The sequence below is a fragment of the Plectropomus leopardus genome, chromosome 18, assembly GCF_008729295.1.
Source record: "Plectropomus leopardus isolate mb chromosome 18, YSFRI_Pleo_2.0, whole genome shotgun sequence".
Classification (NCBI taxonomy): Eukaryota; Metazoa; Chordata; class Actinopteri; order Perciformes; family Serranidae; genus Plectropomus; species Plectropomus leopardus.
This window is the reverse complement of record NC_056480.1, coordinates 4,605,001-4,623,987: the sequence shown is the minus strand read 5'-3', so window position 1 is coordinate 4,623,987 and position 18,987 is coordinate 4,605,001. Positions and strand designations below refer to the sequence as shown.

General features: G+C 39.4%; 1 protein-coding gene across 1 annotated transcript; it reads right to left on the bottom strand.

Annotated features, from left to right (window-relative positions):
* Positions 1-8,087: 8,087 nt before the first annotated feature.
* Positions 8,088-18,823, bottom strand: zbtb22b (zinc finger and BTB domain containing 22b). The gene is made up of 5 exons (XM_042506964.1): positions 18,686-18,823; positions 14,020-14,253; positions 11,497-12,240; positions 11,033-11,311; positions 8,088-9,653 (listed from the first exon to the last, which is right to left on the bottom strand). Exons 2-5 carry the CDS (start codon positions 14,251-14,253, stop codon positions 8,553-8,555), a joined length of 2,358 nt encoding a protein of 785 aa, XP_042362898.1. The 5' UTR covers positions 18,686-18,823; the 3' UTR covers positions 8,088-8,552.
* Positions 18,824-18,987: the final 164 nt, after the last annotated feature.

The window sequence follows — 18,987 nt, the reverse complement described above, 5'->3', positions numbered from 1 at the left end:
CACTGGCCTGATAGCACCTGGCTGCTTTGTTTTAACGAGGTCTGCGTGTTACCGCCGGGAAGCCACTGTGTTTCATGTACATTTATCTGTACGCTTGTATTTATTTTGCTGACGGTGTAATAAGTCTGTTCATATGATACCGACGAAAACAGCTTCATCATTAGCGACGTCTTCTGATGTCGCGTGAGCTCACCTGGAGATTTGCAGTGAAGTATCCAGACTTCGGTCCTTCCCTTCGTCCTTTTCCGACGACCATTTATTATTTAATCCAAAAGTTTCGTATGGAAATATGTTCCTCTCTGCGGTGTAAAGTCTGTAATCCTTCATGTCGGCTGTTTACCGGTTAACGTAATTAACCGCCCAGGACACCTGAAAAGCGGAGTGATACATGCAGAAGTTAAACGTCCCACTGCTCCTGGTCGGAACTAACTGCTGAGAGATTTAAGATCTGTTTTTAATTAATTAATTAATTAATTTATTTATTGCCAGGTGGCAAATACAAAAATGTAAAAAAAAAAAAAAAAAGAAAGAAAAATAATCACACAAATAGGTAAAAACCACAGATAAAAATAAAATAAAAATTAAAATAAAATAAAAAGTAGGCTATGAGCACACAGACACACAGGCATACACACATAAGGACATACCTAATTAGTCATATAATAAAATTGTTTTGGATTATAAAATAAAACTGGATTTGCATAGATTAATAACTTTGGTTAATTTTATCACACATTTTAAAGTTAGATGTCGTTTTAAGATATATATATGTAGGTCTTACTTTTTGAAATTGGTATCAGGACAATTTATTTTATTTTATTTTTTATGAAATCTGGATTAAAGATGGCTATCTCATCGGTCCTTTGTGTCAGCAAAGAACCTGAGTTTTGGTTAGAGGAGATAAATTGTTGGATTGTTGCATCTGTAGTTGTGGCATCTTTACTTGCAATATTAAACATATTACAATTACCATAATGTTGCTGTTGCAATTTTCTCAGACTATTGAGGCAGCTGCACTTTAACCTGTGCAGGTAACAATCAGGACAAAAACCTGCGTAGCATCTGTTGATCTTATCTATATTTCTGAGATACAAAACAAATATTAAAGACAAACAACACCCATAATTTGCACCAAATAATTTATTAATCCATTATTTTGATACAGGGCGGAGGTGAATATTGATGTACTGTTACATTATTAGTACCACTCAGGATTTACATAAAAATGTCTATTGACAACTGTCATTTTCTGTTCAACAATCAACTGGTCAATCAGAAGACATGTAAGAAGTCGTGTTACATAGTTTGTGGAATGTACAAAAATAATTAAAATACCTCAGTCTAGTTTTCAGCAGCAACTCTGAGCTCTTTACACAGATCCTTCAATCTTCACTTTCTCCTCATGAAGGAATGTTCAGCTCTTCATATTAGGCGTGGTGCAAGATGCAGTTGTAGTTGAGAGTTTTTTAATTAATTTTTTTAAATTATTTTTTAAATTAAGGTTGCTTTAATTGCATGGCAGCATACATTGCAAGGTTTCCAAAGCATGAAAATATAATTTGCACAATTATAATAAACAATACACAGGGGCAGGGAAATAACAGGGTTATGGATAAAAATAAAAGTCATACAGCAGATGACGTCTGATGTCATTCACAAACCGTTAAGTGTGTTGGTGCTGCAGCGCTGAAGCTGCAGAGCTACTTTAAACACAGCAATAAACTTCCTCACATTAATCCATTATAAGAGGGCATCAAAAGGCATTTTGAAGCAAAAACATGCTTACAGGGCCCCTCAGCCACAACTGGGCCCTTAATCATGAATAAAATTTAAATTCTCTTTGGTTTGGGGTCTATTTAGTTTATTTTTGTGTCATAATTTATATATTTTTTATACAATTTCTGATTAAGCACAGCTTCTTTAAAAAAAAAAGTTCTTGTGTGAGTATTTGCACAATAAGATTAACACTGTAAAGAACACATGCTGTTGAGGTTTTATTGATTATTTGACAGGATTTTAACTGTGACAAATTGTAAGCTATTGCAATGTGCAGTTGCATATCAAAACTCACGATCTAAGATGCAAACTGCTGCTCTTCCAATTTACATTGGAGTCTGTGTTTCTGAAGAAAGACTGATATTTGAACTCGACACCCAAACAAATACAACTCTCCAGAAGCTCCATTTTACTGTCCAGCCCTCCCCACTGCCATCCTCTGTCCTCATCCATTAGAGTATAGGTTTTGTTTGTTTTTAGGTTTTGATTTTTAAGGTTTTGTTCGTTTACCAGAAAATTCTGAGCACCAAACACTTAAATTCATGCATCTAGTGATTTTTGTACGTACCAATTTGCACCTTTTCTGCCTCAATGAGAAATATCTTTAATTTTGTCAAAATAAAAGTCTTCTGCTACTTATGTTTTATTGGGAAAGACAAATGCAAATGTTCTAAATACCATCAGAAATCTACACCTGTGCATCCATGGCCTTCTCCGTGTCCTGTGCATGAGAACAAACATGTTGCTGAATGACGGCAACAGTATTGTGTAGCTCTGTCCGAGTCCCTTAGTTTGATTCCCAATTACAGATGCGTATTTTCAGCACAAACACGGAAGGGACGGCTAGTTGATCATGAGGAGATATTGGATTAATCTGGAAAACAAGTGTACTAAATTAGAATCACTGAACGCACCTTTAAATCTGCACCTTTCTGTGGCAGTTTTCATGACACACGAGGGTTAAATCTGACTAAAGCGGTTGACTGAGCACCACAAACTCTACCATGCGGACTGTTACTGACTAAAGAAAAAACCTTCTGACAGCCGTCTTCACTTTTGGGTTAAGTATTTATTATTCTGTCACCCATTTCTTAAACTGGTAAAACTGGTTTCCTAAGAGTTCACATATTTCTGACTGAGCCTTCTGTGTGAGAATGCAAAACACCCTGTCTCTTTATGTGTGTGCTGAGGAATATAAACATACAAATAAATGTGCTCGTCTTCTTCACCTACATTCACTCTCCATGAAAGACATACACTGCAAAAAAATGTTAATGCAACACATTTGTTTTTTTCCCCTTTTTTTCCGAGTTAAACACTTTTTTATGCACTCAAAAGAGTTAAATGTAAATGTTAAAATCTGTGTTAGTGAGCACTTAAGTTCATCCCTCCACCTGAGGGGTGTGGCCTCTCAATTGTGACCATCCCAAGGCACACCTGTGTGTAATGAAGCTGTCAAAATCAGTATCTTTATGTGCCACACTTGTCAGGTGGATGGATTATCTTGGAAAATGAGAAGTGTTCACCAAAATTTGACAAAAATATACGTAATGAGTGCATTAAAGAAGTCTTTGATCTTTAACTTTAACCTGTGAAAAATGGGAGCAAAAACAGAAGTGTTGCATTTAAATTTTAAGTCAGCATATATGCATGTTTAAGCACTTTAGAGTTTTGTCACACTTCATGTGTTTAACTCCACACCTTAAGAAAAGCATTAAATCACCACGAAATACGTCTCTCACACATTCTGCTTTTACAACCGCCCAGTGTTTTCTCTGCAGCTGTTCAGCGGAGGAGTAAACAGGAAAAAAATGTGAAACCAACATTACCTACAAACACAGCTGTAGCAGATCACACAGGAAACACTGGAGGTCACACTTCACAGATCACTGATCACGTGCAAAAGCCAACGGTCCTTTCATTTAGCTCCAAACCTGCGTATAAAAATATCCAAACTCAGCCTTCACAGAAGGTAAAACACTCAGATCCTTTATCTCTTTGCTCTACATAACTGGAAATGTAAAAACATCTCTGAAGGCATATAAGATGTTAAAGAGGTCATGTGTCATATTTCCACCACTAACTGTCCTGTGCTGTAGCTACACCGGCACACTGAAAAACGATTTGGTTAAAGCATGTCGAACAAATAACACAGCTACATATCTTCATAAACACATGCTCGTCACATTGCTGCAGGTTTACATTAAACTCTATAAATCACAGTACCGACTGTGGCCAAAAGGGAGCGTACCACTTTAAGAGTGAATATTATTTTGTAACAAATTATAAATAATATTCTTACATTTTAAGGATGAGTTCTGTATTCTTCAATCAGGGCCCCGGGCTGCGACGTTTTTGAGGCATGTTCACATTGTCAGTTGTGTATATATCATGGTATCATAGATAATTGTGTACAGTATAAATGTATAAATATGTCTATTAAAACTGCTTCTTTTTTGCCACTGATGGATTAGATTCTATGTCTGATAACATTATGGAAAGGATCCAAGATAGATATTTTATTAAAGTGTAGGATTTTTTTTTTTTTTTTGACAAGAAACAGCCCTGAAAACGCTATCGCCAAACTCAGACTGCTGACTCCACCAGACTCTACTGAAACAATCAATCATTTTTATCGTTGTAAAACGCACTTCATTAAAACCAAAAATAAAAAACAATCAAAAAAATCACAAAAAACATCTTGGTTTGTCTTTCTACTTTCCCAAAACATCACCAACCCTGGTTTAGTTTAAATAAATCCTAAATTCACCCATTTATAGTATATGAGAAAACATGCTGGCTCTGTTCATGCTAAAAGTATAATGTATTTAAATGGAGTCTGGTGGGTTTGGCAAAGGCAATTTTGGAGCTCTTTCTGGTGAAACAAAAAGAATCTTACTCATTAACAAAATGTTTATCTCTGTAGATATCTTAACATCATGTTTTCCACACTGTTAGTGGCAAAAACAAACACTTTTCATTGAAATTAAAATTAAAAATTAAAATTTAAAATTTAAAACATTGTTAAAAACTAATAGGACTAACTAACAAAAGTATTTATGCAATATTGCAGGATCTGGTGTCCTGATGCATTTCCTTATGGAGAGTCTGCAGCCTGCTAAATGTAAATACGTTTCCGAATTTCTGAATTATTTCGAGCAGCTCTGCGAGGTGATTCGACAATAAAAAAACAAACAAGGTGAAGACTGTGTGTAACTTTCTATATAAGGACACATCCGAATGTAATAATGTGGCCACATACAGAAAAAGAAAAGGTGTGTTATGTTAACATTGTCTTCCCTATTTTTTTTGTTTGTTTCATCAGAGACAATCATCTTATGTATCTTTGAGCATCAGAACTGTTGCCATGGTTACCTCCAGTTTAATGCATCCTTGTGCACTAATGTCCCAACACAAGGTACTAATGGACTCCATGTTATTAATATACTTTACAACACAACGTTGTTGTTTATATGTATATACATTTGTTTTAATTTTACACTGTAAGATTAGATTATTAATAAAAAACAGAAACTGGAAGTGTTGAGGAAGTGAAAGTGCTGGTAAGGCACCTAAACCTGTTTGGCAGAAATATTGAACGACACATACAACCTCCTTTACAAACAAAACCAACTCAATTATTTAATTAAAAAACAAAAGCTGAACGTATCTGTACCGTAGTGTAATACCTCTGTCAGCGTGTCCTATCCGTAGTGTTACCAGTACATGTCCAGTAAGGTCCCAGTATAGATACAGCACAGAACTAATAGTGTATTTTAACCACAGCAAGGCCCAGAGGAGAACATGGTTTTTGTGTACAGTGGAGAACTGAGAAAAAAAACTTTGAGGTTACATTTCTGTGAGGTTCAAAGTATTCAAATGACCTGTGTTTTAATTAGACATCTTGAGAACAACTTTTTTTCTGTGAGCGAGCAATGACGAAGTCCTGAGATCCTAAAAGTAACTAACATGATCTGCATTTCAGCCTTGCTCCAAATATTCACTCAGAAGGTGTTACATTTACATCTATGGAGGCTCTAAAGCAACGTAAGGTGAGATTTTTAAAAAACCTTTTGTGCACAAGATAATTCACTATGAGATCGATGTGTCTCTAATGACTTCAGATGCACACAGTCACCATATAACGGACAAACTCAGCTAATCAAGTTTCGTTTTCCACGGTGCCCCTAAAGTCCTGTAAGATGATCATTTTTTATCTTGTGCACACATATAGACTGTATAAATAATGGACATAGAGAGCACAACGTCACATGTGGACTCTTCAAGCCTCGAAGTTGCATTTCAAACATCAACATTTTGGGGTTTGTTTTGGAGCAGAAGGGACCGTGTTATTGTGGTGATGCCTCGCACACAGCCTGTCACTCCCACATTAATTATGTGTAACTTTGGGCCTTAATAAAGTGCAAACGGGTGAGTTCTATAAAAATTCAACCACGTACGGTTGTCATGAATATTAAATTTGGTTACAGAGACCAAACTTTTTTTTTTGTACCAGGTTGTGTATAAAGTTGTGCATTTCAACATGAGGGTTTATGGGAATTTGCCCTGTTTTGGCGCCAGCCTCAGTTAGCAATTAGGAGAACTTCGGTTTTTGGCACTTCTGAATTAGCTTCACTTTTTCATCTCTGCTTGTGCACACAAAATAAAAAATTTAAATGATCAAGCTTTTCAGACTTTAGGAGCCGCAGTACCAATCAGCTGTTTTACCACAAAATGTTTCGTATTTTCACCTTTTTTTTTAGGTAACAGAATATCACAATTGTCACTAAATATCTTTTGCAATAATTACCACTGTTACTCAAAGTTTAGAAAACAAAAAGTTCAGGATGTTTGAGTCCAGTATTTAATTTTTTTTCTTGGACTTAAAAGTTTTCTTCAGGTGGTTCCAAAAAAAAAAAAAAAAAAAAAAATCAAAACATTGCTGACTTTTACTCTGAAATCTGTTTCCATTGATCTGGACTTCTCAGAAAACTTGTATCTAAACCAAACAAATCTTTAGCTTATGTTTCAAACTAGTGCTGTCTTCAGAACAGAGCACCTGGACTATTATCACGTTCACATCCAGGACCAAAACAGGAACAGGCGAGACCAAAACCAAAACAAGTCAATAACAAAAACATGTATAACCCTCCGAGAGGTCGCCTACACGACTCCACGATGCTTAAATGAGAAGGAAAATCCAACAGTGGGGAAAAAAAAAGAAATCCAAAGACAAAGTCAAATAATTGAAATGTGTCCCCCTGTAATAACAAAAAGTCGTAATTAAAAAGGAATTTAAAAAAAATAGATGTGACTTCTTTATGTGCATAAGAGTTACTGCAAAAATGAGGTTATCTTTTCATTTGGGTCCAAAACTTCTATTCTGTCAACCCTTCAGAGGAGGTACGCTTGTAAAGTCACTATACACTGTATAGCTTAGATAAGACCATCTACCGTTGCTAGATTTTTATACTCTTCTCTGAACTATCGAAGAGACGCGCTGCAGGCTAAGATGATTTTTCGGGTGTAGAACACTTTCAAATACAACTGGTTAACTCCTCCCAAAACAAACGGCAGCAAACCGACGCATCGGTATCACAAGTTAGAATTTGTTCCAGGTCTGATGAGTAAACAACATATGTTTCTATATATTTACAGTAATAATATACTTCTCAAAGCACTGTGAACGACAAGGAAGTGAAAGCAGGTAACAGCAGCAAAACTGAAAGCAACGGGGGCTTCTACTGCCGAGCAGATCAGTCGCCTCCTGCTTTTAAAGGTCCAGAGAGGAAGTTCTGAGCTTATCACTGACAGGTAGTGTTTGTGTTAGTTATCGGCTGTATCGGAAAAAGAGATTTAATCTTTAGCTACTTCAACGAGACGCACTTGTTCCTGCCTGTACAAACGTCTGGGATCAATCGGAGATCCCTTGTGGTGAGGATAAATGATTGTGCCTTTCACTGTAATCCAGCTTCCGCTTCAAGCAGAGCAGCACCGTATTTATCACCTAAAACGACGTGGCAGTGCTGACAGTGAGTCCGTCACACGGGACACTGAGGACAAGATGCACCGCTGCTGCTGTGACGGTTAAAAAAAAACACAAATCTGCAACTTTAGCTTCTTCTTTTCTTACTTGGATCATGTGTTTTTGTTTTGCAGATTTGCGTTTTTCTTAATATGACAGCGATACTTTATAATACAATACTGCAGAAAATCACAGCAATTTAGAACAGCCATTTTTTTACTCTACTGATACTATTATGTTGCCACAGAAAGTAACAGTTTGTTAGTGAAGCGCTGTCTCTTCGTTTTTGGTTTCCTCTCGACACGCAAAGCTTTCTTCCACAAAACCAAACTTTTTTTTTTTATAACATCTGGGATATTTTAAACAATAGCTTACTCACTGAGACAAAATTTATAATGAGGCCACATTTCGGAGGCAAGTTTCCAAAAGTCTTTGCGGTGCGGTGATAATTTAAGATGGCACCAATTCGACCACAAGTCTGTTTCAGAAACTTCACGGCACAACAGTCGACTGGAACCTCAATGTCCCATTTTTCTATAAACACTTAGAGCTTCTTTAGGTTGTGTGTCCAACGGGAGCCTCGCCTTTTTTCATCTCGACAAAGAACAAACTTCCTGCTTGAAATTGTTGGCAGTTAAAAGTGTTTCAGAAAAGCTTCTTTAAAGTTTTCTAAATTGTAAAAACAGCAGCAGGAACAAGAAGCATGACTCAGAAAGAGGCGCCCGCTGGACATCACGCACACACTTCTGGTTTAAGTCACACTGCTGTCATTGGCACTGACTTCACACACGTCTTCATCACACACACTTCTACCCAACCCGAGACCGGCAAACATCCCTGATCCCTGACCGGGACTCTGGGAGACGACCCCCAGGAGCGCCCCTGAGGCGGCCATGCTGTTGCTCAGAGCAGCACCGCTGCTGTTACTGCTGCTACTTCCTGTTCCTGAGACGCCGGAGTGCTGCGGCGACAGAACAGCGCCGGAGAGGTGTGGAGAAGAAACAGACACTCCTCCTCTCCCTCCTCCACCTAAAATACCGCCCTGTCCTCCCTCACCCGCAGACAGGAGGAGGTGAGGGGAGGAAATCAAATCTGGCCCATCCTCACCCCCACCTCCTCCTCTTCTCCCTCCCTCGCCGCTGCTCCCACCCTCGCCGCTCTCTCCCAGCCCGCTGCGCCTCTCGCAGTGCGAGCGGTGCCTCATGAAGCTGTCGCGCCACATGAACTTCTTGCCGCAGCCGAGGCAGTCGTACGGCTTGAGGCCCGTGTGCGTCTTCATGTGCTCCGTGAGGTGATGCTTCATCTTGAACTTCTTGGCGCAGACGGGGCAGTGGAAGGGCCTCAGGTCCAGGTGCATGTTGATGTGGCGGTCCCTCATGCTCTTGTGGGTGAAGGTCTTACCACAGTGGCACATAAACACTTTCCCCGAACCCCCGGAGCTGCTGTTGCCGCCACCACTCCCACTTACCCCTCCGATCCCCCCGCTGTCCATGCTGTCAACTCCCAAACCGCCCTGCACCGACAGGTGGACCGCACCGTGCTCCAGACTGGGACCTTTGAAGGAGGTGCCTCCGATCATACCGCCTGCCATCCCCAGGGGAGGGGCGGCCGCGTCCAGCGAGAGTCCGGAGGCCTGGCTGTACAGGAGGATCTGGTTCCCCTGCATGTCCAGCGGGAAGAGCTGGGCCCGTGCCGAGGCAGCAGACTGAACCTGGCCCAGCAGCGCCGACACGGCACGGTTCGCGCTCTGGCTCTGACCTGCTGCACTGTCATGAAGGTGCTGAGCTAAAGTCTGGTCCATCAAACTGCCTTCAAACTTGAGGTAGTCTTCTGAAGACTGGCAGTAGTCCACCTGGAGGCAGACGAAGAGAAAGGGTTTTGAATCTGCGATAAATGCAAAGTGCTGGGATTTTTCTGCATCAGGAATATTTGCAAAATTCCAAACTAGTGACTTTGAAATGCTTTTCAGGGATTTTGCAGAGATTTCCCTGCAGAGTCCTCAGCACCTGCATGTGGGAAAGCTAATGTGCAGTGCAATCTCATATGCAGCATGAATTTAGAAAATTACCAAGTTTGAAAAATATCTATTTTGTACATCACACAGGTTCAGATGGCTGGATTTTTGTTTCATCCAAAGACTGTATATAAAGATGAACGACATGGCAGCTTCCCAAAAGTGAAGCCAAAACAGCTCAGTCACCCCCTGGTAGCTTCCTGCAGTATAGATCATTAATCTCGCCCCCTCAGTATTACTGGAAGGGACATGGACTTAACTAAAAACTCATACATACATGCACATGCCAAATAACGTTTTCCCAAAGATCATTTCTGTCATTTAAAGTAGTTGTTATCACCTTGTTGTGGGTTCAAGAGTTTGCTTTTCTTTTTCAGTTGAGAAGCAATATAGGGTTTTTTTTTGTAGTGTTTGTTGATTGATTGATTCAGGTCCATCTCTTGAAATTTAAGTGCACAGTATTAAAATTCTCTATATTGTGTATAAATATGCATTGTGACTTCCCTCTAAAGGCTGAAATTTGGCTACTGCAATTGAATTTTGCTGTTGGCTTATTTTGCTGGCAGGAGCTGCTTTCATCATTGACAAAGCTCCGTCTTCGCCCTCTCAGACTACTTTGTGTGTGTCCAGGGGCAGGAAGGTGCTGTGGATCGAGAGGTGGCACGACTGGCTGACTGGGAGTGTCGCTCCCAGCCCTGCCCATTTTCTTTCATTTTCCAATGAGGAGCCAAAAGTAGCAGCAGTTTGGTTTTAATTAGTTATTTGAAGCTTGGAAAAGAGGATGCAATGTTATGATTGACAGCTGTCTGTGCCAATCAGTGTGTTTGCAATCAATGGCGTTGATTGTGATTGGTCGGATGGGTGTATGGGTGGGAATTCAATACTGTAAAGATTGCTACAGTGCAGAGTCTGGCTCCAAATCACGTCACCAGCTCAATATCACAGCTAAACATGGAACATTTTGGCTTCTTTTTTGTACAGTGGGAGAATTTGGAGATACATTACCTATATTTATACACAGTCATTGGTTTCACCTGAATATTTTACACCTTAGGCGCCTCCTGGTGGTGGGGGTCGCTAACAAACACTTTGCACCAGTTTTCACTAGGTCTCTCATTTTTTTCAACAAAACAAAAACTTTTAAAATACTTTGAAAGATGCTAAAATCACATGAAAAATCTACACATTGTGTCTTTTTAAAGTTTGTTTCAGCTCACCTGTGAGTCCATGTCGTTCTCAGCTCTGCTTCCCAGATCGGCTGACAGGCTCCTAACGTTGGAAATGTTGAAGTCGCTTCTCTCCCTCTCTCTGGCCAGCTCCATCTCCCTCTCATCCTCGTCCTCCTCGTCTTCGCCTCCTTCCTCCCCGGACACCACGATGAGGTCGTCGTCCTCCATGCGTTCGGTTTTCACCACCACCCACTGTTTTCGGGGCATGATGCTGGGCTGGCTGTAGGTCGGACGCTTCTGCAGCGGCAACGCCGAGACCTCCCCATCCTTTCAATAGAGACATGTCAGGTTATAATACAGTTAATGTGGGATACCAACATCTTAATTAAAGCTTAGTGAGATGAAAACTGTTTTTTTATGTTTGTTTCTTTTTTTTTTTTTTTTAAATAAACGCCTCTGACTTAAATTTGAAGATACACTGGTGTCGGCTGCTCACACTGACGGACCCTCACCTGATAGGAAGACACGCCAAAACTGTCGCTGACGCCCACTTCCTGCTCTGACACCGAACTCATTTTCTTCCTCCTCCCGCTGCCTCTTCCTCTCTTCCTTTGGTGGTACAGTACTTCCTCCTCTTCCTCCTCTCCCTCCTCCTCCTCTTCCTCAATAAGGAAGGCTTCCTCTCCTCCTGATGGGGTGCAGTAACTGGGGGTGTTGCTGGCCCCGCCTCCGTCCGCTGAGGCCCCAGCTGCGGCTGCACCGCTCCCTCCGAAGCTGCTCCCGTCCCTGGGGCTGAAGTAGTTGGTGCTGCTGGGAGACTGGCTCTCACTCACTGACGGCCGGCTGGGAGGTTGGGAGGCCGGCTGCGGCTCGTTGGACCCTGCAACCTGGGCCTGACCACCACTCACACCCCCATCACTGCCAGCTCCATTACCACCGCCTGCAACGCCGTCACCATTGCTGCTGCTGCACCCGAGGTTAGCTGACCCTCCACCTCCTCTGACGCTGGCTGCTTCCTGCACAGCACCTCCTCCGCTGCTCCCTCCTCCCGCAGCAGCCCGGCCCTCCTTCAGCAGCTCGGTGCATTTGTCCACGATGTGCCACATCTGCAGGACGCTGCCCACCGTGAGGTAGTTGACGATGTCCTCGCGCAGCATCCGGAGCTGACCGGTGTAGGCGCAGCTCAGCACGCTCTCAAACGCCAGCGGGTCCATGACTGCCGGGATGGAGACTGTAGACATGTTCTTCAGTAGTACCTGGAGGAGGACAATATGGAACAGGAAAACATTGGTTACTTGGTGGAAACTTACTGATCACAATCCAAATCCCCCTTAATATTACCATTTTTGATGATAACTCTGTTTTCCAGTTAAAGGGGTATTTCACTTCTGAAAAGACGGTTATTTTGTAAAACAAGGACATCTATGCAGTATAAAGATGCAAATACTTTTGAATCTGGTGCTACATAACCAGAGAAAACGAAGAAAACAGACTGTGGCATTTGCTTTTGCTCAAGAGGTAGAAAACCTTCAACTACCAGAATAAATGGGCCTTAAAATGCTGCTACCAGTAGGTGACGTAAAGCGAGGTGCCCTTCTAAAAACAATATCGTGGCTTTCTGTTAATAAACAATCTCGAACTACAGTAAATCCATGGAAACCTGGAGCGACATCACTTTTCATGTGCTGCTTTCAGATGCTTTTCATAAGTATTTGCACCTGTGAACTCTGAAAATAAGTGTGTTTTTCTTTCAAAAAAGCAAAGAGCAACTTGGTGAGCCGTGTTTCACAAACTGCAAAAAATTTGTAGATTTAGAAAAATATGTTTAAAAAGCGAAGGAAAACTGTCAAAGGAAAAAAAATTAGGTGAGAACTATATTTACAACGTTACAAAAAAAAGTTGATTATTTTTGGGGCTTTTTTCCTTTTTTAATAGGATAGCTTAAGCATTAAGGAGGGACAGAGAGAGGATGACAAGCAGCAAACAGCCAAGGTTGGAATCGAACCTGTGGCTCCTGCAGCGAGGACGTAGCCTCTGAACATCGGACGCCCGCTTTTCCAGATGAGCTACTGGGCACCTCAGAATTATTAGAATTTTTAAGCATTTTTTTCTGGTTCATTTCCTTTTTTTTTAAAAAAAACTTTCTTATTCCTTTTTATTGAGTATTTATATTTACTAATTTCCAGGTATTTTTCTTGTACGTTTTTTTTTTTTTTCTAATTTCTTGCTGGTTTTTTGGCCATTTTTTCTGTAATTTCTCCTTGCCTTTTTTTCATGTTTTTGAAAGATATCAAGCCAATTTGCTCAAGTTTCAAAGGGTTAAATGGCAAAATAAAATATGTTCCTGAAAACATTTCAGGCAAGAAGTTCCAGAATCGTGGTCGCACAAACTCTCTGCATTGTTATGGTAAAAAGCTGGTTGAAAATTGGAAAATTACCTCTTTAACTGGAGTCTGATATAACCCAGTTAAGTGTCAGTAAAACTGATCTCTGGCAGATGAGTGCGCCTTTTTGGAAACAAAATACTTTAAGCTTAAAGACGAGCAGAAAGACACAATTCAAGTATCTGTGTGAAGCGGCGGTCACGCTGCAGGCTTTTTATTCTTTATTCTTTTCTGCCATGCTCATCATTTTAGTGTTTTACAAATTTTCTTTCCAAGAAATAATCAGAAGCAGAAGCGTTAAAACCACACAGATTTTGTGTCTGACACATCCAAAACGTGTGTCTTGCTGCAGTGAAACACTGGTGACCATAATCGACTTCTGAATGCTTTGTTTTCAACACATTTCGGTTGAATTACACACTGAGTGTTGACTGAATCGTGTCATATCCACAAAGACTAATCAAGCCAGCTATTTCCCAATGAATTCATTGTCAGATCTATTATTGTGCCTCGACAGCGTCTACAAAATTTCATATTAGTGCTTAAATACAAGATTTATGTGTAGATTTTTATGATCAGAAAACATCAGCTCCCTGTCATTAACAAGTCGGCTTGTTTCCTCGCTGTGGTGCGACAGCGAAACACTCTCACCTGGTCATGGAAGTAGGGGGAGGAGGCAGCCAGGACGCAGCGGTGGGCTTTGAACACTTGTCCCTGGACGTGGATGGAGAGGTCACAGAGCCGGCCGTCTTCTCGCTGCCGGTTCAGGCTGTCCAGCACCGAGGCCTGAGCGCTGGGGAAGCACACCTGCACCACCGGGCCAGATGTGTCGCTGGGAGCCGAGCTGCTGCTGCTGCTTCCCACTTCCATGGGCAGGGACTGCATCTACGGGGGGAGAACAACAGTCATGACTCCCAGCTGTGGCAAAATGCTTCCATAAAGGTTTTCTGCGGCTGAATCTGTCCGGTAGAGATTAACGTGATGTGAGATATTGAGCCTGATGCAGCAACATTCCCTTAAATGTTTTCTCTTTTTTCTGGTAGGTCAGTACATATCTCCTTCCCTGCAAAAAATGATGTTAGTCCAAAAGAAATTTCTCAGATTGGCAACTGCATCAAATTGCTGGGAATCGTCGGCTTCACTGCATCCATTTTGATACAAATGTTTTTATGTATATTGTTTCAAAACACAGCTTTCCAGATGTATTTCAGATTTGTTTTTTTTAACAAACTCTGATATTCATTCATATCAAACAAGACAAGCAGAGAAATATCTTCCCTGTTACTGCACAACTCTCAGATAATATGCTCTGAAATACAGACGACCATTACTGTGAAATACCAGCCCACTTTATTCACTTGTTCATTATTATTTTCATTTAAGTCGAACATAAAAAACATCTGTGCTGTAGTATTAGCTTTGGTGGTGTGTTATGTGTCTGTTCAGTTTATGATTATTAGAACTACTTGTTTTGTTTGTTTTGTTGTCATGTTAGGGAGAAAATAACTGTTTGGGTTTCTTGCTGTGTTTAACATTATCTACTTGTTTTTATCACATCTTTTGTGCTACTAAATAAATAAATAAGATACCCAAATATGGCACATCGCCATATCTGTTTTTTTTAAGGAAAAATCAATCTGAGAACGTTTTTACTTAGTATGTAATTTGTAGTGGTATATAGGTTAAATTATGTGTTTAGGGTGTTTTAAAAAATCCATAAATACTTTAAGCTATATGTGTACTCTCAGTTTATTAGACTTATCTAAAACTAATGCAAACTAATATAATGGCTCTGCAATAAATTCTTCTTTAATTAACAATAAAATGATCACTTTTTATGTTTTGGACTGGTGTTGATCACTGCAGCAGCTGACGATTATGCAATTAGCATTTACTCAGTTAATTGTGGTCTCTAACAAATACTCAATAAGTTGTTTATTCAGTCGAAGATGACGCCTTATAAAGTCTTGTTTTATGGATCAAGACTCTAAAACTCAAAGATATTTTCGTTTACAATGATGTAGAGCCCAGAAACGCTGTTATCAGAGAATTCGCGTGTTCTCCCCTTAAAAAAATACTCTAAACTAATCAATAACTGATCATTAAAACAGCTGCTGATTATTATTTTGTCAAGCCACAGATTGGTTAATCAGCAAATTGTTGCACCTGTAGTTTCTGATCATGTTGGAGGCTGTGTTTTAATATATTTACTTTGGGGTGGGGAAAATATTACAAACTCTGCTATGGATATATAATGCAAAAAAAAAAAGAAGAATATGAACAGAAGCACAAACGGCAGCTTCTGAAATGACTTTAAAGTTGAATCAGCACCTTTTACAAGTGATCTGGCAGTTTTTTTTTTTTTTTTTGCAGAGCTGTTTAATTACAGCGTGTTAGTGTCAGCTGGCATCCACTGAATATTGAATTGAATATTGTCAACAAAGACAAATTACATTCAGCACGTTACGAGCAAACGTAAAGCTGTCAATCTGATCTCAGCACTCAAAAAATGAACATTTACCAGTTAATTTGACTATTCAAACTGCCCAAATTTGGCTTATTAAAAGCAACTCAAGGTTATTTCTCAACATGACGTGAAAGAACTAATAGATTATTATTGCCATTATGTTAATCCTCTATCACACAGTATGTAGCATGAATGAAAGCAAAGGCAACAGTGGCCAATCGAGGAAGCAGTTAACGTGATTGGCTGTGCTGTTATTCAGAAAAAAAACTTAATTTACCCAGAATACAGTGCGAATTAGAGCTACTCGAGACAGGCGAGAAAAAGACGGCCCTGTGCAGCTGTCAACCTTAAGTGTCTATTTGAAGTGTCTTTGTTAGATCTCAGTCTCAGTGTGTCTTTGTGCGCTTAGCTCCTGCTGCACAAAGACACGTCACGTCACAAACTGCTCGTGAGGTACATTTGGAGCTTTGTGGAGGATTGTAACTAAAAATATAGAACAAAAATTTAAAAGCAATACTTTTGCTCCCATTTTCCACCACTTAAAGATTCAAAAAACTCTTTATGCACACAAAAGACGTCGTTCCCTCAAACTCTGTAACATCTGTGGCATTGTCTTGTGATCGAACGGCACATTTTAGAGCTGCGTTCCCGAGGCACACTTGTGTGTAATGATCCTGTTTAATCAGCATTTTGATGTGCCACACCTGTCAGGTGGAGGGATTATCTCCGAAAAGCAGAAGTGTTAATTAATGGGGATTTGAACAAATTTGTGACCAAAATTTCAAAGAAATATATGCATTCAGCGCATAAAAACTCTCAGATCTGTGAAATGGAAGCAAAAACAGTGTTGCATTTAACATTTTGTTTTGTGTACATTTACTCAAGTATTTGTACTTGAGTATTTACATTTTCTGCTACTTTATGCTTTCATAGCGCAGGAAAATATTGTACTTTTCACTCCACCACATTTATCTGGAAGTTTGAGTTATTTTGCAGATTTAGAATGATAATAAAAATATTACCAAAAAATAAACTGTGATATATTCACAGAGGCGAAGCTTCCCAGCAATACATAAAGCAGTTAAATATACCTGCAGCAGCATTAAGTGATGAACATATCAATGCATCAATAATTAGAATCCAATAATATATATTAGTCGATATTTAGTCTTAAGTTGGGTCATTGAGTACATTTATTTTTTTTACTTTAAATGTATTTTGTTGCTAAAGAACTGGTATCTTATATGAGGGGACGAGGTGGTACAAAAAGGGACAGACATGTCAAATATATTTTTTAGCACTGATGATGGTCTTATGTTTTTTTTTTTATTTTGGCTTAGGGGAGGGCATACAACTTTGTATGCTTTTTTTTTTTTAATAGAAAACACGTTTACTTCTTCTTTTTTTAAGTGCAATACAACACAATTTATCATAGCCAGAAACTACAAAAACAGAAATTATCGTTTGATTTTCAATTTTCTAATGTCACTGGGACAATGTGCGATGAGCGCTTTCTTCAGAATAAAAAAAAAAAAAAAAAAAAAATATTGCGCTTAACATTTTGATATTTCATCAAAATCACTTTATTCTACATGTCTCATTTAAACTATTACCAAAAAAATAAATACTTTGCTTACATGACAAGAAGCCAAGAAGTTTTTTCTCATCTGGACTTTTTTAAAAATCTAACAACTACATTTTCCCACAGACTTTGAATGGCTCAAGAAAACATATTTCAATAAAACAAAATCTAAAAACAAAACAAAAAAGTCACATCCCAGCCAACTCCCTCCTCTGATAAATACAGAAAAGTCCCTAATAGTTTTGTTTGTTTTTGTTTAATTGAGTAATATTTTGAACATTAGATTTTCACTTATGACCATATTTTTGCACTGCAACATTGCTACTTTAATTTTATAGCAGTCAAATTACTGACAATATGTCTAACTTTTACTAAAGTAGGGTTATTGTTTTAAAACCCTTTAAAACTTGGAACTTTTTCTTGTGCTTCTCTTAAACGCCTCCTTTAAAACCTCTGAATTCAAAAACATGGGGGGGAAAAGGCAGTTAGCAAACAGGGTTAAGAAATATTCCATAAAACTATATTTATAATTATCTTAATACATATTATAAAGAATGCCAAATAATTAATATAATTATTTTTCTTATTTATACTTAATTATATTTATTTAATAAAAAGACTTTTTTTTCGACTGTCTTCTATGTTTTTCTTATTTATTTTTTAATAATTTTCAGGATAATTTATTGTACTTTTTACTTATTTCTTACTCATTTTTGGAGTCATTTCTTCTTGTGTTATAACTAAGATATTTGAGCACTATTTCTGGTTTGTGAGCATTTTTGTGTGTCATGCAAAAAATGTGTGTCATATCAGACTGTCCCTAACAAATTTGATTGCACTTTTGACAGCATTATGATAGTTATAAAAGGCTCAGATCAACAGTGTCATTTTGCACTTTACAGAGAAGAAAAAAAGCATCACGTAATGAATTCATAAACAGAAAATGCCCTCATCACATACACACAGCAGCACTTACTGCTGCTGCTATCAGTGCACGAGAAAATCAACAGCTGGACTGCAAACACACTTTGAGTTGACAAAAGCAAATGTGTTGATTGTAAAAGATGAAGCAGGCGTTGTGGTGGGGATGTGTCTCTGCTGCTGGTCTGCTGCTGACAGACAGCAGACCAGCAGCAGACCAGCAGCAGAGAAACAAGCCGTCAGAGCTCCAGACTCATCATACCGCCACAGATGTGACGTTAGCCTGCTAGCTAGCTCCGACGGCGGGCTCCGAAAAAGCGACGAGCCGCTGCGGACATTAAACTCACCGTTGTTAGTTGACACTGCAGCCTTCGGGAGCACCGTCTCTGTCCGAGCTGACGGCTGTGTGTCCTGCCAGTTTACCCAGGCCCTGAAGTTTGGGGACCATTTTTTGGAAATGTTCTCCCCGTCTGGTCCCTTCTGCAGCGGCAGACAGCGACGCGTCGCCTTTAAAAGGATTCCAGACAGACGAGCCAGACTTTGGCCGACAGAAAATACCCAACATAAACAATGGCATAAACACAGTTAAATACTGCAGTGACGTTTAAATGTTTATAATAGGTAAATTAAAAAAAAAACTGTTTAAAAT

Excerpts from the sequence above, each read along its gene's own strand:
- zbtb22b (XM_042506964.1), bottom strand. The coding sequence starts at position 14,253 with ATGCAGTCCCTGCCCATGGAAGTGGGAAGCAGCAGCAGCAGCTCGGCT. Across the intron at positions 12,241-14,019 it reads CCCCCTACTTCCATGACCAG|GTACTACTGAAGAACATGTC; the intron begins GTGAGAGTGTTT and ends GTCCTCCTCCAG. Across the intron at positions 11,312-11,496 it reads TTGGCGTGTCTTCCTATCAG|GATGGGGAGGTCTCGGCGTT; the intron begins GTGAGGGTCCGT and ends CTCTATTGAAAG.